Raw genomic sequence first — 24,296 nt, forward strand, 5'->3', positions numbered from 1 at the left:
GGGTCCACTAGGATGCTGCCTGCCCTCCAGCTGCATCCCTAAATTCCTGGCTCTACTTCTCTCTCTTGCCCACTCAAGATGCTTGGGCTGCCTCTGGTGGGCCTGCTCCATACAGGACGTGCCAAGCATTCCCAAGGGCAGAGGCACATGCTGGCTGGCTGCCTTCCCTCCTGGTCCTCACCAGCCCTAGGCCCCTGCTGGCCTTGTGCTCTGCTGGGAGGTGCAGCGTGGGAACACACTCCAACTCTTGTGGTTGACTTCCTGCCGGGAGGCCAGTCGCTGGCTGAGCCCTGTGTGTCTGCAGACAAGTAAGCAACAGACCACGGGTGGGATGTGACCCAGGGTGGGGGATAGCTGTATGTGACGCTGTCCCCGTGGCTGCAGGTGTCCTGCTCAGTGGCCACACCTGCCTGCGTCCCCGGTGTGCCTCCTCTTCCATGTCCAGGGAAGAGTCTGTGCGGCTCACGTCTGGCCCGGGCCCCGGCAGCCCCTGTAAATATTTGATGACAGCAGTGATAGAGAGACAAAGGCAGGCTGTGTTCCCCAGAGGGAGCAAGACAGTGACATTGGAACGTTCTGGCCCTGCTGGCTGCTTCCCTGAGCAGTTTGTGGATGGGCTTTAAGGCAGGCCCTTTGTGTACACCTGCTGCGGACCAGAGCCCCCGGGGACCTGGCAAGGCTGAGGCAGGAGGTGGCCAGCAACCGTCCATCAGGCTGAGTACTAGCAGGCAGAGTCTGTCACCATGGGCCAAAGGTCACCATGTGCCCAGAGCTGCCAGTCAAGACCTAGGATGGGTAGTGGCCCTCAAGCCTTGTGGTGGGTGGGCTTAAGCGAGTTAGGGGAGCACTATTGGCCCCATTTCAGCTGGCCATTGTATGTGCTTCCCACGTGCCCATCTTGGGATCTGTGCTCTGCACCTGACCCTAGACCTCTCTGCAGGTTTTTGTGCTGTGCGGCACAGTTGTCTTTGGTCTGCTTGCCAGGGAACAAGCCTGCCCTGGGGCCAGTTCCGAGGGAATGCTGAGTCCTTTGGGGCGCCTAGCAGAGCAGCCACCTGTGGCCAGGCAAGGCCCCGGGATGCTTTCTCTTTGGGAGGGGCAGGAACTGCAGGGGAGCGTGCTGCTCTGAAGGGGTGGGTGTTTGCATGGCCGAGGGCCTTTCAACAAAAGGCTTCTGCTGTTGCCTGTCTTGCCGGGGCGGGACTAGGCCAGGCTTCCTGGTGGAGGCTGAGTCAGCATGATTGAAGGTGTGATTATTAATGGTCACTGCAGCTGGCAAAGCACGCTGTCCTCCCTCAGCTCTTGAGCTGGCAGGGAGCTTGCCCTGGGGACCTGAGGCTGCTGAACTCAGGAGGCTGAGGGGGACCTGGTGCGTGAGAGGCTCGGCCAAGAGGCTGGGACTGTGGATGGACAGGAGGCTCAATGTTTGGCTGTCTTGTATCAGGAGGCAATGAGGGCAGCTATGGTAGAGTAGGGACTGAGGGGAGTAGCCCCAGCAGAAGGGGCGGCTGGCTGGAGCTTTCCTTGCTTCGTTCAAAATAAAACAGCTCTGGCCTGTGGGGTGCAGGCACCACACAGGTGGGAAGGCAGAGTAGTGGCACTGAACTATGGACGTGAGATAAGAGATTGGCGTGAATGTTGTATGGCCAGTGTTGTGTAGGAGGGAGGATCATAAGACTCAGAGGAACTGCCCGCAAGATGAGTGGGAGCCAGAGGACTGGATAGCTTTCCCATCACCCCCTAGAGCCTAGGGCCCTATTGCCCCGGGTTTGACAGTGAGGCCAATGGCATGCTCCGACCTCCAGTACTGCTGTCCCAGCATGCAGCATTCTAGGACTTTAGCTGGGGGAGGCTGTATCCAAGCTGCCTGGCTGCCGTTCTCTACTGCCTGGCCACAGAACCCAGTGGGGTGAGAGTGGCTCCGTATGGGAGGAATGCTTGGAGGGCTCCCTGGAAGAGCTTTCCTCAGCGTGGGGTGGGGTGTCTGGAATCATTCATGGCAAGCAGTGTCATAGCTGGGTGACTGGCGAGCTGCTTCTGCTGAGCGCCGGAGAGGTGGTAAAGATGTGGCGATGCTACATGTGAGGGGCCTGGTTTAGCTGCCTTCCTGACCTCTGGGTACTCCGGAGCCATTTAAGGCTCTTGGGGGAGAGTATATGAGAACAATAGGTGAGGGACGTGGGCCTGACAGCTGTGTTTAAGGTGGCAGGGGTGGCAGAGATGAGGGGACCCCCCCTTCATCTTGTGCTTACCTCTCTGCTGTGGAAACATAGTATGGGCACCTGACACAGAAGGAAAAGTACATCAGCTCACTCAGGTCCCTGCGACCCGAGTGGAGCATCTGGGCTCTTGGGACAGAACTGGCCTGGCTGCAGGCTGGAGTGTTCTTCCAAGGCTTGGGGCAGCCAGGCAGCCCTGGCACACTGTCGCAGGAGCCAGAGGAAGCTGGGACAGGTTGCACAGGAGGAGGCTCCCGGCTCTCCTGGGGCGGGTGCTATGCTCCCTGGGGGCCTCGTGTGGCCACCGCTCTTGCTCCCTGACAGTGACTGGCCTTGCTCTCTGCCCCTGTATGAGTGTGGCAGCAAATCAGTGCTATGTGGGGGCCCAGGTGGTCAGAGAGACACAGACAGATATACACAGATGCCCAGGGCACCAGAGGGGTGCGTGCTACAAGTAAGTGCCTGGGACCCCAGGACTGGCTGTATGCCTGGGAGGCCTGGCTGACCCTGTCCCCACTGGGTGGTCCTAGGCTGAGAGGTTAACCTCAGCCAGGCATGGACAGTGCCAGGCTAGGGCTTGGCAGGCACTGCTAGGAGCCCTTGGACATCTGGTGGGGGTGGGGTCCTGCTTCCTCCTGCTGAAACGGGCCTTCCTTCTGGCCCCTCCTCCCCCAGTTCCCCTCGGCTCTTTTCTGTAAGTTGCTTTCCGTAGTGACCAGTGCCTGGGAGCTCAGGGAGCATGGCCTGACCTCCCCACTTCCCAGGGCTGCAAGAGCAGATAGCCACTGCACTCATCTAGGTGTGATGAAAGGCCGGTGTTACCCTGGGGTGGGGGAAGGGACTGCTGGCTGAACCCCAGGTCTGGAGGGAGATAGCCTTGATGACTGGCAAGTGGATCCAGGTACCTACAGTCTGGGAAACATCCCCCCACCACCACTACCATTGCTGCTACCAGCCCACTCACTTCCTCCTCTGTCCCCTTTGTCCCCCCTCTCTGTCCCTGGCTCTCCTGCGGCCCTGTCTGGAGCCCGGTCTCCATGGCAACGAGTGCGCTGTGGAAGCTGGCGGCTGCTCAGGCTCATCCCGTGGGGAGGTATTTTTGGCACTGCTGAGGGATTTTGCTTTATCTTTGGTGTTGACTTTTACTCTCTGAGTGACATAGAGCTGAGGGCAGCCTTGGAGACAGCCCTTAGTCTGAGCAGCTTGGTGGAGGGGCACCGCTGGTTCGGTGCTGTTGGGGCCATAGGTTCTGGTCCCCAGGTACATTCTAGCAGTGGCAAGGTCTGGGTGACAGGAGGAGAACCAGGGCTGTGGAGCTGGGAGTGCAGAGTGTGCCTGGGTGCTAGCCAGGGCCTAGGCAGCCATTCAACAGGGATGGTTCAGGGCAAGTGTCACGGAGCAGGGCTGCAGCCAGGCGCCCTGCCTGGCTCTGGCCGTGATGGTGTCCTTTGTATAGGTGAGAAAATGGAGGAACGGAGGCCGTCCAGGGGCAGTGCTTGCAGGAGCTTCTGGGGTCCAGGGATTCTCTGATGACTTCCTGCCCTTCAAGGACCACCTTCCTCCCCGCCTCCCGCTAGGAGCACGGTGAACATGGGGTTCATTTCCCTTCTTTGTGGGAGGCCATTTCTCTGAGGCTTGCAGCTGCCTTTCTCAAGGTGCCTGACAGTGGCGACAGGGCTGGAGACAGATTGGGGGGGCAACAGGGACCCAGATTAGGTGTCTGCATGTGCTGCCTCAACTCTGTTGTTTGTCAGGGATCCCAGGAGGCTCTGGAGGTGTACAACACTGCCTTGGCCCCAGCACACTGGGGGTTTGGGAGTGGGCTTCCAGGGACAGCACCATGAGGGTGCTGACCATGTAGCTGGTACGGGTAGGTGGGTCGTCCCAGGAAACAGTGCTGGGCTCCAGTGCCCTTGGACAGGTAGGGACCCTCAGCCATGTGTGTCTCCTGTGTCTGGCTTACAGGAGGTCATGGGTCTCTGGTGGGACCCATCCTATGCCAGGCTTCCGAGAGAGCCAGGGCCACTCCCAGAGGTTAGGCACTGGGGTCTAAATCAGAGGCAGGGTCAGGCCTGCGGGAAGCTAAGCGAAACCCAGAAGCCTGCTTTATTCAGTAGTTTCTACAGGAAATCTCAAAAGACCAGCAAGTGGAGGAGACCTGACAACCTTCACACCTCCTTTTCCCTCATCCCTCCTCCATTCATTCGGATGTCCTTGCTTTTTATCTTGCACCTGGACTTTGAGAGCACCCCCTGCTGTGACCTGCCCCAGATAGCGAGGGGCTTCCTTGGTTGTGTCCTCTTCTCCTGGGGAGGGGCTGTTCTGTCCCACTCAGCATGCAAGCTCAGGGAGCTGTGTTGGCAGTGTGTGAGTGATACTGGATCGTTTCTGGTGCAAACCCCAACTCCATTTATAGAGCACATGCCAAAGGGAGCACTTGAGGAAATTAAACGCCATGGTAACCTCACTCGGGAAATAGAAATGGCCTCGCTCACCGCGGTGCTTCTGCCTGGGTCACGGGTGGAATGCGGCAGCGCGGGTGCCCCACCCCCACCCCTCCCCTCTGCCTTCTGCTGGTCTCTGACTGCTGTCAGTTTTAGGAAGTTGAGGGGATTGCGGAGAGTTTAGGAAGTTGTGGGAAGGAAGCAGCTCCGTGTGGTCATGCTCGTGTTTGTGGGTTTGCCCCAGGACCCTAGTTCTCCACCAGGCCCGAGGTCTGGTTTTCTTGCTTATGAGTAACACAGAAGAGATGTGGGAAATGAAGTGTCCTGTGTGCGTGTGTATATGCATGTGTGTGTGTACGTGCAATGTCTCAGGCACGCATACAAGCATGGTTTAATAAGCCCTTCTCAGTCAGGGTGCCTTGACCTATGGTGTTAGCCTTGATGCCCTGACCTAGGATGCTGCTGCTGGGCCATGAAATCCTGGACCTCAAGACCCTTGCTTAGTAAAACATTCCGGAAGAACCTTTTTCCTTCCCAGTATTTTCCAGGGAAAAATTTCCGGGGCCAGCCCAGTGTGAGGATGCAAACCTTGGGCCTATTCTGTCCCCCACTCCAAATGTAGGGCTCACATGGCGCTTGGCTCCAGTGGTGTCTGCCTGACCGTGGAAGGTGGGCTGGTTTGGGCCGAGGACAGCTGTTTTCCGTGCCTTTGCGCCCTGTGCTCCAGTGGCCTGCTGAAGACCCCCATGCTTGCACACCTTCAGGACAGGAGGGCTGTTTGAGCTCCCCCGTGGGTTTCTATAGAACCTCGTCCCTAAGCCTTGGACACCTTGATTAGGATCCTCTGGGGTCCTCCTGGCTTTGTCCCTTCCACACTACCCTGGGCTCCAGTTTCCATGGCCCAAAGTACTGAAGTTGCAGAGCTCTTGGTGTCCTAGCTCTTGGGGTGACCTAAGCAACATGACCTTGGATTGGGATTCTCTGGTGGAGTGGCATGACCGCCTACCCTGAAAAGGGGCCTCCAGCCAGAGTGGCCATGATGTGATGGGTGATGGATGATGTGTGACATTGGGTGTGAGGTGTGTGTGGCATGTGGAGTGTATGACTTGTGGGCAGTGACAAGCTTGTCAGGTGGGGTGCTGGGGAGGGACAGCAGCCCCATGTGCAGTGGCTGGTACTCAAGGAGGTCCACCTGCTGCTCACTGGAGTCCCCCGTGAGGGGCCTGTGACTGGACTGCCTGGACCTTGCAGACTCTGGGCATCCCAGCCTTCACCCTCCTCTTGCTGTGTTAGCCCTCTCCTCACTCCTTCACCCACTCTCTCATATGCATCCATTTACTTGTTCCTCCGCTAGTGCTTTCATTGACTCATTCACTCATGCTGTTATGCATTCATTTACTTGTTTGTTCATTCATTATCACTCATTTCCTTTTTCTCATTCACACATCATAACCTCATTCATATATTCAGTCATTTATTCACATTGGTTCATGTGTTCATTCACACCCATTCACTTATTCCCTCATCAGTCCTCCTTCCTGGATGGCTTACTCACTGGCTCATCCATCCGTTCCTTCACTAATCCTGACCCTGTGTTGGTGGGATGTTTAGATCCCAGAGTTTTACTCTTGGGCCTTGGAGTGGTTCCCACTTGTGGACGTAAAGTGTTGTAAGTGGAGGTGGGGAAGGTCCCAGGGCATTAGAGCCAGCTTCTCTAAGTGGGCTTGAGGAGGAAGACGGCCTCACCACCCACTGTGCCAGCCCCCTTCTGGTCCAGGGTGCCTGTGAGCGCAGCAGTGTTGGATTTGGGATTCTCTCCCACTCTTGGGGAGGTGGACTGGGTTCCTCCTCCCCAGAGTTGGTTGCAGCAGCAAGTTGGTGGTTGTGTGCTTACAGGGGGCACACCCTGGGGACGCCAAGAGGGTCACTGAGGTGGCTCTGCTGCTTCCACTTCACTGCCTGTTTCTCACTTCTGGTCCTTATTTTATCACATAATTGCTTATCTGCGTGTGTTCTCAGATGCAATTAAAGGAGCCATTCTTGGATCTTTGAGCCTATGGTGTGCACTCAGAAGTTTTGTTATGCATTCGTCTGTAAATTGTCTGTAGATTGTGATCAAATGACCTTGAGTTTGAAATGCGTTAGTACTGAATGACGTCATGGGTGACACAGCCCCTCAGGGTTCAGTTCTGCTTACTCCCCTGCTTTTGTGACACTGTTATGCAAAACGCTGCCCATTCACCTTAATCCCCTATGACATTGCTCTTACTGTTGGCCACTTGTACAGTCAGTGTTAATTGAGATCCATTTTATTGCTTTCTGTTCTTTCCTGCAATTCCATCTGAGACCATCTTCCCCTTTATCTGAACTTTTACCTTTGTATTTCTAATTTAGTAGCTGTTTGGCAGTGAGGACTTCTGTCTGAAAAAATCTTTTTAAAATTTCATTTTATTTTATTTATTGGACAGTCAGATATACAGATAAGAGGTGAGACAGAGAGGAAGGTCTTCCATCCAATATTCACTCCCCAAGCAGCCACACTGGCTGGAGCTGAGTCAGTCCAAAGCCAGGAGCCAGAGCCCCTTCCTGGTCTCCTGCGCGGGTGCAGGGTCCCAAGGCCTTGGACCATCGTCCACTGCTTTCCCAGGCCACAAGCAAGTAGCTGGATGGGAAGCAGGGCTGCCGGGATCAGAACCAGCGCTCCTGTGGGATCCTGGCACATGTGAGGAGAGGACTTTAGCTGCTAGGCTATCACACCAGGCCCAAATTTATTTTTATTGGAAAATCAATTCTACAGAGAGAAAGAGACGGAGACAAAGATCTTTGTTGTCACACGGCTTGTTCGCTCCCTAGGTAGCTGCAACAACTGGAACGAAGCCAATCCAAAGCCAGGAGCCTGGAGCTTCTTCCAGGTCTCCCACTTGGGTGCAGAGTCCCAGGGCTTTGGGCCATCCTCCACTGCTCTCCCAGGGCACAAGCAGGGAGCTGGATAGGAAGTGGAGCAGCTGGAACATGAACCAGCACCCATATGGATGCAAGGCAAGGATTTAGCTTCTAGGCTATTGTGTCAAACCCCCAAATCTTCTTTCTTGATTCAAGAATGTTTTTGCTGGCTATAGAATTGTAGGGCAGGACAGAGACCGGTGTGATGACACAGAGGTAAAGCCGCTGTCCGAGATGCCGACATGCCTGTGGGCCCTGGCTCATGTCCTGGCTGCTTCACTTCCTGTCCAACTCCCTGCTAATGATCCGAGAAAGCAGATCAGCTGAATGTTTGGTCCCTGCCACCTACATGGGAGACCTGGAAGAAGCTCCTGGCTTCAGCCTGGCTCCATCTGGGGAGTGAAGATCTCTTCCTCTCTCCCTCCCCTCCCACCACAACTTTCAAGTAAATAAAGAGGTAGGGCAGGTTTTCCCCTAGAACTTTGAAGGTGTCATTCCATAGCTCTTTTGTGCAGTTTGTCCTGAGAGCAACTCAATCTCTTTGTTGCTTCTTAGAGAGTCTTAAACAAAAGCCATGGTTTTCCAAAGCTGTAGTAAGATACCCACAGGCCCGGCAGTTTGGCCTAGTGGCTAAGGTCCTCACCTTGAACGCGCCAGGATCCCATATGGGAGCTGGTTCTAATCCCGGCAGCCCTGCTTCCCATCCAGCTCCCTGCTTGTGGCCTGGGAGAGCAGTCAAGGACGGCCCAAGGCCTTGGGACCCTGCACCCATGTGGGAGACCCGGAAGAAGTTCCTGGATCCTGGCTTCGGACCGGCATAGCATTAGCCGTTGCACTCACTTGGGGAGTGAATCATCGGACGGACGATCTTCCTCTCTGTCTCTCCTCCTCTGTGTATATCTGCCTTTCCAATAAATAAATAAATCTTAAAAAAAAAACAAAAGATACAAATTCAAGAATAACTGCGTACTTCAAGCAGACTATATAAAAATAAAATCACGCCCGAGTACCTCAGATTTTAAAACTTGTGGAATTCAAACTTGGAAAGAAAGAACAGCAGAGGCTGAATTTCATGTTTAGAGCAACATCCCATCACCTGGGGTATTCATTGCCTGGATGTAAAGATTCCCAAGTGTGAAAAGTTTGAAATCAGAATCACTTCAGGCCCCAAGCAGGGAAACTCAGCCTGTTTTGTGTTCAGAGTTTTATCTTTTTACTTCTAATTTTTAATTGATTCTTATTTCACAGGTTTAATTCTTTTTTTTTTTTTAAAGATTTATTTTTATTTTTATTGGAAAGGCGGATATACAGAGAGGAGAGACAGAGAGGAAGATCTTCTGTCCGATGATTCACTCCCCAAGTGAGCGCAACGGCCAATGCTATGCCAATCCGAAGCCAGGAGCCTCTTCCGGGTCTCCCACGCGGGTGCAGGGTCCCAAAGCCTTGGGCCGTCCTCGACTGCTTTCCCGGGCCACAGGCAGGGAGCTGGATGGGAAGCGGGGCTGCCGGGATAGAACCGGCGCCCATATGGAATCCTGGGCGTGCAAGGCGAGGACCTTAACCACTGCGCCATCGGCCGGGCCCACAGATTTTAATTCTTGCAGTTATTCATCTTGGTATCTGTTTTCTTGATCATGGTAATTTTAAAACTTATGCGGGATAGAAAACTTGAAGGTTTTTATTTTAGTCATGTATTTTCTTCCTCCTTGTTTTCTTTGGACATTTGGTTTTGTCTCTTAGTCTGGTAAATTTTCTTTTCAGTGTTTAAAAATTATGGAGGTATTTGAGGCTTTGAACGATTTTGTCATTTTCTGGGGGTTTGCCTGTGCCTGTAGGCGGCAGAGGGAGCCAGAGCAGGTCGTAGTCCAGCTGGGCCTGAGCAGCCACAGCTCTGTTCTGTACTGACCACCCTGCTGGTGTCGGTACATTCATTGTGGCTCCCAGCCCGGGCTTCCCACGCCTGTGAGCCTGCTCCAAGCAAGGTGAACCACCCATGGGTGCCATGTCAAAAGTGTAATAACAATGGAACTAGTTTTATTATGTATTCCAAATATTATCTATGTAAATTGTGAATAAGATCCTAAATATTCCTTTCCTCCCCAAAATATGCGCGTACACTTCAAATACATCTCAGGCTGGACTGCCTTGCTGCCTGCGCTCATTGGCCATAGGCATTGCCGGCAGCTTTGAGCCACAGAGCTGGGGAGGGAGAGGCAGTGCTGGAATGTGGAGGTCCCTGCTGCCCGGGCGAGGCAGAACCCTAGTAGGATTTTGAGGTGAGGTGAGGTGGGTGGAGCTGGTGTGTGTGCTGTGCACCTGCTTGTCTTGCTTGTGGCTCCCAGGGCTCTTGCTGCCAGCTCCAGGAAAGGAGGTGCTGAGGGAGTCAGCCAACAGATTGGGGAGCAGATGTGGATGGCATGGGCTTCTAACCCCTAAGTTGCTTTGGCCTTGCATGATCCTGCTCCACATGCTGCTGGAACAGTCCTGGTCAGTGACCCCACCTCCCTCCACTTCCCCAGAATCTAGCACAGTGCCTGACTTGGGGACACCACAGACATTTATCTATGCTTCAGGGTCTGTCCAGGGGATACCCTTATCTTGAGGCCATGTGCCAACCTCTGGCACCTACAGCTTGGCCTCCGAGATGCTCTTGGTTCAGGACCCCGGGGAAGGGTCAGTTAGGACCCAAGCTGTCTTTAATCAGGAGTGGCTTAGAGGCTGAATTTAGAATCTGATCCTTGTGCAGCAGCGGGCTTCACACCCTACCCCTTGTGAGGGCCAGGAGCCTGCAGTTGGACATTTTTCCCATGTTGGGGATATGTAGGGGGAGAGGTCTGCCTTGTGGGGGAAGGGCTGTAATCTTCAGCAGGCAGCCACACTCTGTACACAGTGCCCCTGGGTGGGGGCTGGATGGCCAGTCCCAGGAGGCCGAGGACCTCTGCAGCCCTAAGAATCCTAGAGGCCTTGGCTCTGGCTGCTCTGGCTGCTCTGCCTGCCCTCCCCCTCAGGAGCTGTCCTTGGTAGCTGAACTGTTAATCTCACTGACCCGTGCCCATGATGCTCTCCAAATCTATCTTTAGGTGTCCCTGCAGTGAAATGGCCAGTCCTTTCTTGAAACCAGAGATGTGATGTGAGCCAGGGGCAGGGGGCGGCTGCCTGGCCTCTGGCCCTGGCCACCTTGGTGTCCGCTTGGGGAGGAGCTGGGTGTGTCCTCCAAACAGGGCGTCTACAGTGTGGGAAGTTCCCATGGGAGGTGTTTTTCATGGCCTCCGCTGCTCTGAGCCTGAGGGCTGGGCTGGCTACTTCTCTGTGAAGAGGTCATGAGGACGGCAGTGGTGTCCTTCACTGGGGCTGGCCACGTGTGGTGTCTGCTACCAGTGTGGGCAGGTTTCTGTGCTGGCAGAGTGGGTTGGGGCCGATTTACTGCCCCAGCCTTGGCTGGTGTCTTGTCCTGATCTGATTTCCCATCTCTGCCTGCTGACCCCTTACCTGGGTTTCCCTCACCCACCTACCACTGGGGGACAACAGTTGGGTGCTTGGGTGCCTGGGCGCCTGAACGTCAGGAGCCAGTGCTCAGGATGTGAGAGCAGGCCATGTCCAAGGCCTGTGGCCAGGTGCCTGGATGTCCCCAGAGGATGCCAGGCAAGCACTACTCCTACTGCCACCTATGGGCAGGTGCCCTGGGATGGGTGGCTTCCAACAAGATGGGCTTTTCTCTCGGGCATTTCCCTGCAGTGTCAATGTCCTGTGTTATACCAACACCCCCAGTCTTCACATGTTAGCATGTCAGGGGTGGGCTGGCCCTCCATCTGGAGAGCCTGTAGCAGTCCTAGGGAATTCTGGGCGCTCGTTGTTCCTCCTGCCACTTCATTGGCCACAGGCACCTGCCAGTCTGAGTACAGTGGAGCCACCTGTCTCTGAAAGGTGTGCATACGGGTCGTAGGGGGGACTCTTCCGTTTCTGCTGCAGAGGAACTTGCCGTCGGTCAGGGACTTAGTGTGGGTCCAAGTGTCCCTGTTAAGGAAGACCCCTTCCGTGCAGATGGCCAGGAAGGTGCCGTCAGTGTGGGTGTGCCCCACAGAGTGAAAGAGGAGGAGGCTACTCCTTTGTGTCCTCCCACCCTCCCTGCGTTCTGGGCCAACCCTGTAAATTTGGAAACTTCTGTTAGGAATGTGTTCTGTACCCGACTCTCCTGAGCGTTTCCTGCCCCCAGGCTCCTGTATTGTGGCTGAGACCGCTGTGCTGAGTGGGAGTGATGTCTCACTGGTGTTGGCGCCCCTCATAGGTGCACGTAGCACACAGACCCTGCCCCCAGCTTCTCTCAGTTCTCTCAGCTTCTCTCACACAGACCCTGCCCAGGTTTCTCTGGGTAAATGATGGGCAGAACCCAAAAAAGCATCTCTTGGCCCCGTTAGGACAGGAATCTCTGCTCTGAGGCCTTGGGTAATGTAAATGGGCAGTGGCTTCGTTTGCAGAAAGTCCTGCTGGATGACGCCACCTCAGGGGCTCCTGGCATGTCACTGGACGGTGTCTGCTTGTCACTTTCCTTCCGGGGCTAGCTGTAGCCCAAAAGTTCGAGCCCCTCCTTGTTGCAGCCTGCTCCCACCTGCCTGCACAGTGTTCTTCTACTCCCCAAACTGAGGCCAGGAACGAGTGGCTTGCAGTAGGGTCCCTCACTGGAGGGTGTCTCTGCTTGGGCTGCCCTGACCTCCTCCCACACCTCTTGTGGAATTGGAGTTGGGGCTGCACCTTTCCTTTCCCAGTCTGCGTTCTGTCCTTAGCCTCCTCAATCATAAAAACCCCTCAGGTTTTGTCTGTTGGGCCTGTTTGCCAAGGGCAGGACAGCAGTGAGGAGGTGCTAAGGCGAGGCATCTGAGCCAAAGTGCTTCTCAGTGGTCTGTGAGTCATTGCAGCCTTTCTTGGTTTGTGTGTGTTTGTGGGGGGTGGAACACTTGGGGTCCCCAAAAGGTTTGATTGAGAACCGCATGATCCAGGCCAGAGATCCTTGGTGGGAGTCCTGGGCTGCGGTCTTGCATTTGAGTAGTGCTGGGCACTCTCTGGAGAGAGAGGGCCTTCTGGTGTGGTCTGCATGGGGTCTGAGGCCCTGGGTCAGATGTTGGGAAAGGGGTAGGCTTGGGGGTCCCTTTGAAACGCCTTGTGCCAGCCGTCAGATCACCGTGCTGCTCCTGCCTGTTGCCGAGGCAGGTGACAGAGCCATCAGTCCTGCCTGTCCAAGGCTCAGAGCTGTAGGAGGACAGGCATGTGTGGGCTCTGGCCTGTGTCTGCCTGGTTCCTCTTCCTGCCCTCAGCCTTGTGCACACTTAGAGTTGGTGGCCTGGTTTCCACCTGCTCACTCTGCTGTTTCCAGGGCTGGGCTTCCTGATAGGTGTTCTTGTGGGCTGGATGAGGCCCCAGTGAGGTGTGGGAATGGGGTCCTCTGCAGAACCCTGCCCAGGGATGCTGAGAAGGTCCCCATAGGGAAGCCAGTCAAGGATGAAGGCTCCAGGGCTCACTGGGGCTGGCAGAGTGTGGCGAGCTCTTCTGTGGCCCACGAATTTCCTCTGCCACTTGCTGATCAAGAGAGAGTGTTCTCAGAGCCAACGTAAACCAGAGGTGCTCAGGCGCCCACTGTCTCCCATGCTGATGACTGCGCCGTCCTACTCAGCGAGGGGCAAGCTGTTTGTGAATTCTCAGCTGTAGCAGTCCCTTGGTCCAGAAGTAAAACCCATGGCCCCGGAGTCTGCTGGTGTAGGAGGTGGCACAGAGAGCTGGATTCCAGCACGCCCACCTGGGGGAGTCCAGAATGACGTCCAGGCAAAGCCACATCATGGCAGCTGGTCTGTGCCAGATTCTGGACGGGGATGAGGGGGAGGTAGCGGGGTGGAGGCAGATGTGTGTGTTCTTGTGAAACCACCCACAGAGGAGAGGTCACTTGAGGGTGACTGGGCTTGTGAGAAGCCTTCCAGAGCATGGAGTCAGCATTTGCAAAATGCTGGAATCAGAGTCATTTTGGACCATGCATGCCCAACATGGCCTGGTGGCTTCCACTGACCACTGTTCTTTCTGAGTGTGGCTGCTGGGAGCTCGCTGTGGGTAGGGCCTGGTACTGCAGGCTTGGAGAGAGTGAAGCCTTGGGTTGCTAGGCGCCTTTCCTCATCCCTCCTCTTTTGAAGAGAATGGGACTGTTCACAAAGGCATATTCTGGATCTGACTGCCCAGAATTGAAAACCTCCTGGAGCTTTTGACAGAGGTGGCAGAACAAGGCAGCACCTGGCTGCCTGCTTATCTGTCCCGTTCCATCTGTGATGGGGCAGACCTCTTTCTCAGAAGTCAGAGGTCAGGGCCAGGTCTAGCACCAGCCACTTGTGTTCATTAAGGGCAGGAATGTCCTCACTTTGGTGGTGGTGGTGCCTGTTTTTATATGTGCTGCCATGTGGTGTATGGCTGAGGTGAAGTGGGACCATGGTGTGATGTTGCAGCGACTATCACAGGGAACAGGTTGCTCAGCTTTGTGGGTCCTCCCTGTGCTGACCAGCAGCAGGTGCTGGGTGTGGACAGCTGCTCCTGAGAAAGGAGGTGATGGATGACTCCACCGAAGCCACAGACGATTCAGTACCTGCTTCCTGTCCTGGGCCCTGCCATGACACCCATGATACGTGGTCTGAACTCTTGCCTGTCTGGATCTTCTCCTCTGGGAACCCAGGCTCTGTCCACACCCTGATGGGTGGGCAGCTGCTTACAGCCACTGCTTCTCAGGGACAGGAGGTAGCCCGGCTAATGCAGCCCACTCATGCTGGACCCCGCTTTATGGCACCACGTGTTTACTTGCTCTCTTCTGTCATGGCTTCCCCCTACAGAGGCTGAGTGGAGGTGGGGGATGAAGCGATTTGATGTCTCTGACACACTCCCTGGACTCAGACGCTATACCCACTTCTGTCTCGAGTGAGAGGGCCACTAGGAGCACTGTGTCCCCAGCTGGCGTGCACCCCATTCAGGTTCTCTGTACTCTGGGCTTGCAGAGACACCCCCCCCCCCCATCCTCTAGAATGCCTGGGGCCCTTGGGACATGCCTGGGAGCTGAGGAGGACCGAGAGAGTGCATTTGTGTGGTCAAGGACTCATGCTACCGTCTTATAGTGTGGGATGCTCTCACGGAGTTGGGACTTCTTGATGTGAACACTAAAGTAGCAGAAGGAAGGTGAGTCTTTGAGGACAAGGAACTCACCAGAGGCCTGGGACCCTTTGTCCCAGCCAGACCTCCTGAATCAGTTTTGTTTTAATTTGCAGCCATGTAGCACTGGCTGGTCAGCTGATGCTGCTGCCTTGCCCTGTGCAGGGATTGCGCTTGGCACCCGACGGGTCTCAGGGCACCAAGCAGCTCTCATTAGTGTCTGGACCTCAGGCATTGTGGCATCCTGCAAGCAGCAAGCCTGGCTGCTGTGCTCACTGGGGCTGTTCCAGCAGAGCTGTGACCACAGGGTGTGCAGGGGCTTAGATTCTCTCACCGGGCACCACTGGGTGTCTCCCACTGTGGCCTTATGGCTGTGGTGTTTGCAGGACAGCCAGGCCTCATCCCTGGGGCCCTTTAGCCAGTGTAGTCCCAGAATGTTTGATCTTTTGCCATCTAGGGCTGGGACCACTCATACTATGTTGGGAACGTGGTGACTCAGTGGCTCCATTCTCCTGGGTTTGGTGGGCTGGGTGGCCCATGTGGTGGTGCTGGGCCTGTGACTGTCCCTTTTGTCAGAACTTGAGGATCTGTGCAGAACTTTTCACCGGGCTCAGATGGATTCTCCTGCCCTTGCCTACTGGACTCAAATATGTCTAGCCTATCAGTGAATGAACTCAACCTGCAAACGTGAGTTTGCCAGTGGCTGCGTGCTTCAGCATGGAGTTGCCAACCTGCCCGTGAGAATTGTGGCAGCTTCTAGGAGTGGGTGATGGGCGGGCCTTGGAGATGCCTGACTGAGCTCTTCCAGGTGAAGCAGTTGAGCAGTACGCTGCCTTGATAGTCGTGGGTATTGGCATGAAATACGAGGGAAATTCCCCCTTCCCACTCAACCCACCTGTGAGGCTCCATTGTTAACAGCTTTTACCTCCCACGTCTTTACCAACTGTAGCTGCTACCTGCTACTGTCAGGAAGGCTTCCTCCTTGGCACCTGGTTCTCCCCCTCCACCTCTGGTGTTGCCTGCCTGGGCCGTCTGCTGTGGACACTCACTCTGGGTCTTGGGGATTCTGGCGTTTCCCTGGGGTCAAATCAGGACCGGGTCTGGAGCTGGGTCGTTTTCTGTGCTCTGATCCGGCCTTGCAGCTCCTTTATTCTTCCAGCTCAGGGAGCTGCTACTTTGCTGTTTGCGTCGGGTGCTGTCTGCGGAGCACCTGTGGCACGCGTGTTTGACTTCCAAGGAGCTCTCTCATCTACTTGGGTCTTGGGACATGCTCATTGTCTACAGTGGAGTCTCTAATAGATTCTTGGGCTGTGATGAATGCCCAAAGGTGACCTCTTGTCCTTGGCTAGTGTGGAAACCTCCCCTCACTTCCCAGGCCTCTCATCCACCAGGTTTGCCCACCCCCATGGGTACCACGTGCCTCAGTGGCTTAGTGTTCTGCATCACTTCTGAACTTGGCGATCTCCCATTCACGTGGGACCACACTGGTCACACACGTTGGGTTCTGCCTTCTTTTCCTTTTTTTGTTCTGAAGGGGGAATACACATTTAGTTGTATTGCAGCAAACACATGGGTTTAGGGTCTCAAGACTTTGGGCCATCCTCGGCTGCTTTCCCAAGCCACAAACAGGGAGCTGGATGGGAAGTAGAGGTGCCAGGATTAGAACCGGCGCCCTATGGGATCTTGGTGTGTGCAAGGGAAGGGCTTCAGCTGCTAGGCTACCACTCTGGGTCCAAGAGTTATATTTTCTAAAAGTGTCATCTTAGTCTGCAGGGTTGTTTGTTAAGCATCACAGCTATACCTGCTTGAGGGGAAGCTGTATTTTCAGAATGCCCAGTTACCCCACCCAGGCATCTTAATTCCATCGTTTGCTGACCTTCTATATCCCTGTTTTCTTTTAAAGCAGAGACAGTAGATACGTACGCGTTGTTGGATGCTGACTATCCTTATAGAGACGCAGTGTGATCTCTGAGCCCAGTATGCAGAGAAAGGAGGGGGCCAGGTAGAATTCTATGCTGCACCACACAGGGGCCTGGCACCCTCCAGCTCCCAGCAGAGCGGAGGGAACAGAAGGCTTTCTTTTTTCCCACAGAGCATGGTGGTATTGATTTCATACCGTTTTTGTCGAGACAAGAAGGGATAAAATAAATTGGGAGCACAAAGGGGAAGAGACTCCTTCCCCATGTGTTCCCTCCACAATGAGATGAGAGCCATGGTGCAGAGAAAAGAGAACTCCAAAACAGGGAGGGCGAGCACCAAGAGGCGAAAAAGGAAAAATGAGAGCATGGCAGCTGCTCCCGAGGATTGAATCCGCTGGTGTTTGGTCTGAATCGTCTTTCTCCTCTCTTTCCTTACCTTCATCACCTTCACCCTCCTCCTTTGGATCCTCCCCTCTTTCTTCCCCTTCCTCCATATTGAGAAGTTAGTACTATACTGGATTTGGCCAAGATCAGGAGCCTCCTGCACATTCCCCACATGGTGCAGGGACCCAAGGACTTGGGCTGTCCCCTCTTGCCTTTCCCAGGCACATTAACAGGGAGTTAAATTAGAGTTGAAGCAGTCAGGACTCAAACTGGCACGCATATGGCATGTTGGCATTGCAGAGGCAGCTTAATTCTTTGGTGAGAACTTTATTTTTGAAGTTGGGGATTTTCATCCAAGTAAGAACTGTTCTGTAAGCTGGTTTAGTATCTGCACAGCCTGTTGCTTTAGCTGGTGAGAGTGTGTAGGGCCTCTTCGTCCTCTTCCACACCTGTGGATGGGTGACAAATGTAATGACCCTACATTGGAGGTTTTGGCCGTCAGCTCTAACCTCTTGTGAATAAATGGCTGGCAGAGTTGGTCATATTTCTGTTTTACTTTGAGAATCTCACTTGCTTGTTCATTAACTGTTTCATTTTGTTCTCCTTCAGTGCATTCAGTGGTTTCATATTATTCTCTTTGTCCCTTGGACCAACCCCAGAGGCCCTTGTGTCTGCTGGCCTCATGGCAGGACCTGTCTCGGCTTTTCTGAGGCAGAGTGAAGATGGGGCGTTTGGAGCCATGCTTACCAGAAAGTCCCAGGACCACGATCGAGCAGGATGAAGCTCAGAGAACGGGGTCTGGCTTCTTTCAGCTTGATGGTCCTGAAATTTGCCCATGGTATTTTGAGACTCAGGAATTTGTTCTTTTTTATTTGATATATTTATTTATTTATTTTTAAAGATTTATTTTTATTATTTTTTCATTGGAAAGGCGGATATACAGAGAGGAGAGACAGAGAGGAAGATCTTCCGTCCGATGATTCACTCCCCAAGTGAGCACAACGGGCCGATACTATGCCGATCCGAAGCCAGGAGCCTCTTCCGGGTCTCCCACGTGGGTGCAGGGTCCCAAAGCTTTGGGCCGTCCTCGACTGCTTTCCCGGGCCCCAGGCAGGGAGCTGGAAGGGAAGCGGGGCTGCCGGGATTAGAACCGGCGCCCATATGGGATCCTGGGGCGTGCAAGGGGAGGACCTTTAACCACTTGCGCCACCGCGCCGGGCCCAGGATATATTTATTTTTTAAAACAATTTTCTGTTTATTTGTCAGATGAAGTTGTTGTGCTGGTTCACTCACCAAATGTCTAACATCTGGTATGGGGCCAGAGACCTAGAACTCAATCCAGGTCCCTACATGTGGGTGGCAGGGACCCAAGTACTTGAGCCATCACCCACTGTGTCGGCAGATGGGGACTTGAAGGGCTAAATCTCAAAGCCAGGCCCTCTGATGTGAGACATGACATCCTTACCCACTAAATACCTGCCCCAGGATTTGGTTCCTTTTCATTTCTGAGTCATGGTCTGTTTGGAGGGCTGAGGCCAGGGGTGTTCCTGTTTTGTCTGTGGCTGTTAGAACACCCACCTCTGAGTCTGTCATTTGTGGGGGTCCCAGAGGGGGTTTGGGGGACAGAGGGCAGCTGCAGAGCTGCCTAGGGCTGTCCTGTCTCACTCAGTGAGTGTGTGTGTGTGTGTGTGTGGTGGGCAGGTGCTTCCAGTTCCCAGCAGTTGTGATTGTCAGTCTCTCCCATGTAGTCTGGGCAGCAGCATTTCAGTGTGTTTTTAACTGGCCTCTTCCTGGTGGCTGAGGCTTTGAGCACCTTTTCATATGCCATTGGGCCATTTCTGTGTCATCTTCTGTGCTTTACAGGAGTTCTTTGTGTGTGCTAGATTGGAGTCCTTTGTCAGTTTCACATGCTGAGATGAGCTTCTCGCAGTTCTTGGCCCGATCTTTTCTTGAATAAATAACCCTTTTTTGAAGGGTTGATGTGGTGGTGCCATGGTTAAGCCGTTGCCTGAGATGCTGGCATCCCACATCAGAGCACTGGTTTGATTCCCAACTGCCCCACTTCTGAGCTCTCTGCTAATGAGCCTGGGAAAGCAACAGATAATGGCCTAAGTACTTGGGCCCCTGCCACCCATGTGGGAGACCCAGATGGAGTTCCGGGCTCCTGGCTTTCATCTGGCCCAGACCCAGCTGTTAAGCCATACAGGGAGCAGATGAAAGATTTTTTTCTCTTTGTCTTTGCCTCCCATGCCTATGACAGTCTCTCCTCTCTCTCTCACAACCTGCTTTTTAGGCCTCAGCCTGCAGTATTAGCATCTCAGATGGGTGCCAGTTTAAGTCCTGGGATGCTCTGCTTCCTACCCAGTTCTCTGCTTATGTGCCTTAGAAATCAGCAGAAAATGACCCATCTCCTTGGGCCCCTGCACTCATGTGGGAAGACTGGAAGAAGCTCCTGGCCCACTCCTCTGTGTGGTCCTGCAACCCACATCTCGTGTCTGTATTGGAGCCTGGCTTGTTGCTGTATGGGGCCTGGGCTTGTGTTTCCTTTATCTCTGTTCCTCCTGCTGTCTGTCTGGGTTCGCCTGCTCTCTGTCTCTTGGAATTCTTCAACATTCTGCTTCTCTGTGATCCATGGTGTTTATTACTGTCTTCTGAAAATACACATATCCCATTTCTGACATTGCTGTGGCTCCCAAGTTGAGGAAGACAGGCTCTGCCTCCTCTGGGACTCATAGGTGACGCTGAGCCCTGTTCAGGTTCAGAGCGTGTCAGCAGAGCAGGTGGGCATGAGGGGAGTGCTGGGCCACAGCCCTTGGCTTCATCTTCTAAGATGAAGTGGTCAAGTCCCCTTGCCTTGGGCCATGCCAGCTCTTTGGGGGTGGTCCTCTGGAAGAGTGGGTAAGGCAGGGCTGGGGCCTGGATGAGCTGCCAGAATTAATAAGGTGGGACTGGTGTGGTGATGGATGCATGGGTGCCTGCTGGCATGGTGTCCTCTTGGGTGAAATACGTAGATGGAAGATGCCCGAGCTCTTGGATCAGACGGGGTCCCCAGGATAATGCAGATGATGATAGTGGTGGTGGTGGCCGCTATTTAAATTCAGGGTCAGGGGTCTGTTCCACTGACCCATGGCTGTGTCCTGGAGGCTGGGTAGGTGAGGCTGTGTCCTCCCACTGTGCAGGGTCAGCGTGCTGGCCCTTGAGCATGAGATCCTTTGGAATTCTTCATTCTGTGTTCCTACGTCTGGTCTCTGGTGCGTGTCATTGTCTGCTTGGGCCTTGTCTATTGTGTCTTCAGCACTTCCTCTAAGTTGTACACAGGAAGCAAGCGTGTTCATTATTATTCTTCCTGTGGCTTAATAAGACCAATTTAGAGATAATAAAAAGTCTGTGCATCAGGCTGTTTGCAAGAATAACCTCTGGTGTCACATAAGTTTAGAAAGCAAATGTTAAGGCTGTCATGTGCAACTGAGAGTATGCCTTTGACATGCCGTAGTATTGTTTGTGCTGAGCCATCTGCCTGGCGCTGTTAGATCATAGCCTCTCTCACAGGTACTCCCCAGCCAAACCCGGGTGTCTCCTGTGCTTTGGGGTTGAGTATATTCTGCAGCAGGTGCCCTGAGGGGGAGCAGGCCTTTGGGACTAGTGGACAAGTGGTCATCTCTGGATTCCCCAAACTTCATTGCCTGAGGTCTTGAGCAGGGGCTGTACCTGTGCTCCTGGGGGCCAACGCTCTGGGGCTGGTAGCTGAGTGTCCTTGGATGGTCTCCTTTGAGCGGCTTCTGTGCCCTGTGGGTTTTGGGGACATCTGTGTTCCTGCTGTGTGGTTGGTGCGTCACAGAGAGGGAGGCCTAGGGTGAAACCTCCCTGTTCTTTGCTGAGCCTCAGTCCTCTGCCTCTGTGAGGCTCTCCGTAAGGAGCGAGAAAACGGCCAGAGGTCCTGGGCTCTGCAAGCACCACCCACTTGGTGCACGTGTGTCCTGCTGCAGGACCGGAAGCTCACCAAGCTAGAGCGGCAGCGCTTCAAGGAGGAGGCAGAGATGTTGAAAGGCCTGCAGCACCCCAACATTGTGCGCTTCTACGATTTCTGGGAGTCCAGCGCCAAGGGCAAGCGGTGCATTGTACTGGTGACTGAACTGATGACCTCAGGGACGCTGAAGACGTAAGTGCCCCTGCTCTGTGGGCTGGCGTGGGTGGCTGCTAACGGGGCAAGCTGGGACTGGCTGAGATCCTGGGCTGTGGGACAGCTGTCTGTCACCTCAAGGAAGTGTCCCCTACCTAGGACTTGGAAGCCGAGTCAGAAGAACCACATCGAAATGACTGACTGACCCTGGCCAGCTTCTGGCACAATCTGGCCTCCTGTGCCAAAAATGTTCATCTCGCAGAGATGGCCAGGATGCTGTCCTCACCAGGCCCTCTAGGATGGGATGTTAGAAGGTGGTTTCCCTCAGGGGGAGAAGGCTCCTGGGGTTTGCAGGCTGTGGAGCAGGCAGCTATTCAGGCTGAGCCTACCACCTAGGGGAATGTAGGCAGTCAACTAGGCTTCCCTACTGGCTAACCACACCCTGGCTCCACCTGAATCAGCCATCAGCCACACTGCAAGGGGAGTCAGCCATCAGCCACACTGCAAGGGGAGAACCCCATTCGGAGCCTTGCCCACTTGACTATCCCTGCAGCTCCTAGCAGTCACACAGGTGGCTTGGTCTTCTTAACCTATGACTCCACTTGTCCAGTTGGCCCTGGCCCTCTCTCTCCCCACTACTGTGACTTCTGAGTTGGCCTCTCATGCCCTTCCAGGCCTGGGCTCAACTCAGGGCTGGCCTGAGCGTTAGTTAAGGAGGTGCTGCATGCGGAGGAAGCAAGGGGTGCTTGCTTGTGGTCCCGGCCTCCACTGTGTGTGCTCAGACCTGTCCAGGTCTCTGTGTTACCTTCGCTAGCATGTGTCCCCGGGCCATCCCCTGTGTACATGGGCGAGGCCATTCCTGGGAGCCACACCCACACTGTTAGCTGTGTCCTGCCACACAGGTACCTGAAGCGGTTCAAGGTGATGAAACCCAAGGTGCTCCGCAGCTGGTGCCGGCAGATCCTCAAGGGCTTGCTGTTCCTGCACACGCGGACGCCACCCATCATCCATCGGGACCTCAAGTGCGACAACATCTTTATCACTGGGCCCACCGGCTCCGTGAAGATTGGCGACTTGGGCCTGGCCACTCTCAAGAGAGCATCGTTCGCCAAAAGTGTGATAGGTGAGCCTGTGTCTACTGCCGGAGCCCCGAGGCTCCCAGGGTCTTGGCTGAGCAGGGACTGGGGAGGGGGCAGAGAGAATCTGGGTCAGACATGGGGAAGGAGACATGGTGGACAGTGTGTGGCCAGGCACGTAAGCCACTCCCCTAGCCGCTGGTGGTTCAGCTGGCACAGTTGCTGGACCTGCTTGGGACTGGATGGGCGACTCTGCTTCTGCCCCGACTCAGTCCTGGGTGATCTGTGGTAGGCAAGATGAGCCACCTTACCCAGGGTGTGGGTGAGTGCTGTGAGTGCTGTGGCTACTTGGGATGGGGAAGCAGGCCCTAGCCACAGAGGAACTGGAGAATATTATGACAAGTGACACACAGTTGGTCTCAGTGGGCAGGGAAGGGATATTCTAGATTAGGGAGCCAAAGAAGTGACACACTGGGGAGCACCCGGAAAGGTGTTATGCCTGTGATGGGGTGAGGAGGTGGCACGGGGCTATTCAGTTTGCTGAGCGTGTTGGCCTCTCTTGCTTAGACTAACCTTTTGGGGAGGAGATTCCTTGTGTCTTGGGGCAGCTGGCTGGAAGCTGCTTGCAGGGTAGAGGGCTTTCATGTTACTATGCCCACCTCTGGTGTATAGGCTGCTCAATGTCCCCCCAGGTCCCAGGTGGGTCCTTGTGACTTTGAATGCTTGCGGAGCGGCTACTTGGAGGGGGTCAAGATGCCTGGGAGATACTAGCCAGTACAGGGCCAGGCCCGAATAGAATCTCATGGGAACTGAGACTGGGACTCTGTGCCCCCAGTGGGATGGCTTCCCACTAACAGGCCTGGGCAGCTGATCTGGGAGCTTGAGATGTTGATGGTGTTAGGGAAAACAAGGCCCAGAGAGACAACTGCTTTGCTTGAGGTGGGGGTTGTACCATGATTCCTGGGGTGGAGCAGCTGCCTTGGAAGAAGGGGAAGCTGGGCCAGAGGAGGGCAAGGGTTGACCCATGCCTCAGTTTCCCTGATGGGGTCAGGGGAGGGTGAATGCTTAGGCCTGCAGGGGCCCAGGGTGGGGAGCCAGCACCTTGGCTCCAAGCTCTGGGCAGTTTGCGGCTCAGATCAGGTGGCCGAGAGAGCCACTCAGGCCACCTGCCTCAAATGGTATCACTCAGGCCCTGGGCTTCCTGGCTGGGACTTCATGATGCTGGGGCAGAGGCTGAGGTTTTCCAGTAGGGTTAGCAAGGCTCTGCACTCCCATGGGGGCCTGGTTCTCTAGGGTGTCCCTGTTAACACTAATCTAGGCTTGTCCATGGACCCCAAAAGTTGCAGTTAGGGAAGCATGCCCTGCTGCCTCTGCTCAGGAGTCTGCCAATGCTGGGCTGCAGGCCCGACTGGCTCCCCCTGAATCTGATGGCGGGGATCCGATCAGCAGTTGGCACAGGCCTCCTGCAGGGTGTCTACCCTGGGAGAACATTGGCTTCTGGGTCTCTGGTTCTGTCCATGTCATGGCCTCAGGCCACCAGCCGTCCTGTTCTTGGGAGGCAACCACTTTGCTGACTTGTGTCTGGGGTGCCCAGCGAGCCCTTGGAGCTCCGCAGAGCTGTGAGGGTTCACTTTGCACTTCAGATCTGGCCCAGCTCCCTGGGCTGCTGGAACCCCATCAGAGGATATGATACGCCCGTGCTCCCTTGGGTGCTGTTGTCAGAATCAGCTCCATGGCCACTATCCCTTGTTCTGACCTGATTCCAAGTGTTGACACACCTGTGTGCCTCCCTGGATCTCAAAGCTTCCTGGGTGCATCTAGATGGTTTGTGTGTGCTGGGCTGGGCCTGGACCAGGCCTTGAGGGATAGGAAGGAGGTAGAGAAGGTCCTTGCCCACAGGCTATGCGTGGCTGGGGCAGACAGCTGTGCAGGAAGAGCTGAGAGGCGGCAGGGATGGAACTGGGGCTGCTGGAGAGTAAGCTGAGCAAGGGAGCTATGGGAACCGAGAGTGGTTATTCGAG

General features: G+C 54.8%; 1 protein-coding gene across 1 annotated transcript in view; it reads left to right on the plus strand.

The window, feature by feature from the left end:
• WNK2 (WNK lysine deficient protein kinase 2) overlaps positions 1–24,296 on the plus strand; it is a 106,444-nt gene that overhangs the window by 12,393 nt on the left and 69,755 nt on the right. Inside the window, exons 2-3 of the mRNA XM_040963625.1 lie at positions 21,066–21,238; positions 22,102–22,322. Of these exons, the coding sequence (XP_040819559.1) occupies positions 21,066–21,238; positions 22,102–22,322 (394 nt within the window). The remainder of the gene's footprint in view (positions 1–21,065; positions 21,239–22,101; positions 22,323–24,296) is intronic.

The sequence above is a fragment of the Ochotona curzoniae genome, unplaced genomic scaffold, assembly GCF_017591425.1.
Source record: "Ochotona curzoniae isolate NIBS_2020 unplaced genomic scaffold, NIBS_Ocur_1.0 scaffold_3208, whole genome shotgun sequence".
NCBI lineage: Eukaryota > Metazoa > Chordata > Mammalia > Lagomorpha > Ochotonidae > Ochotona > Ochotona curzoniae.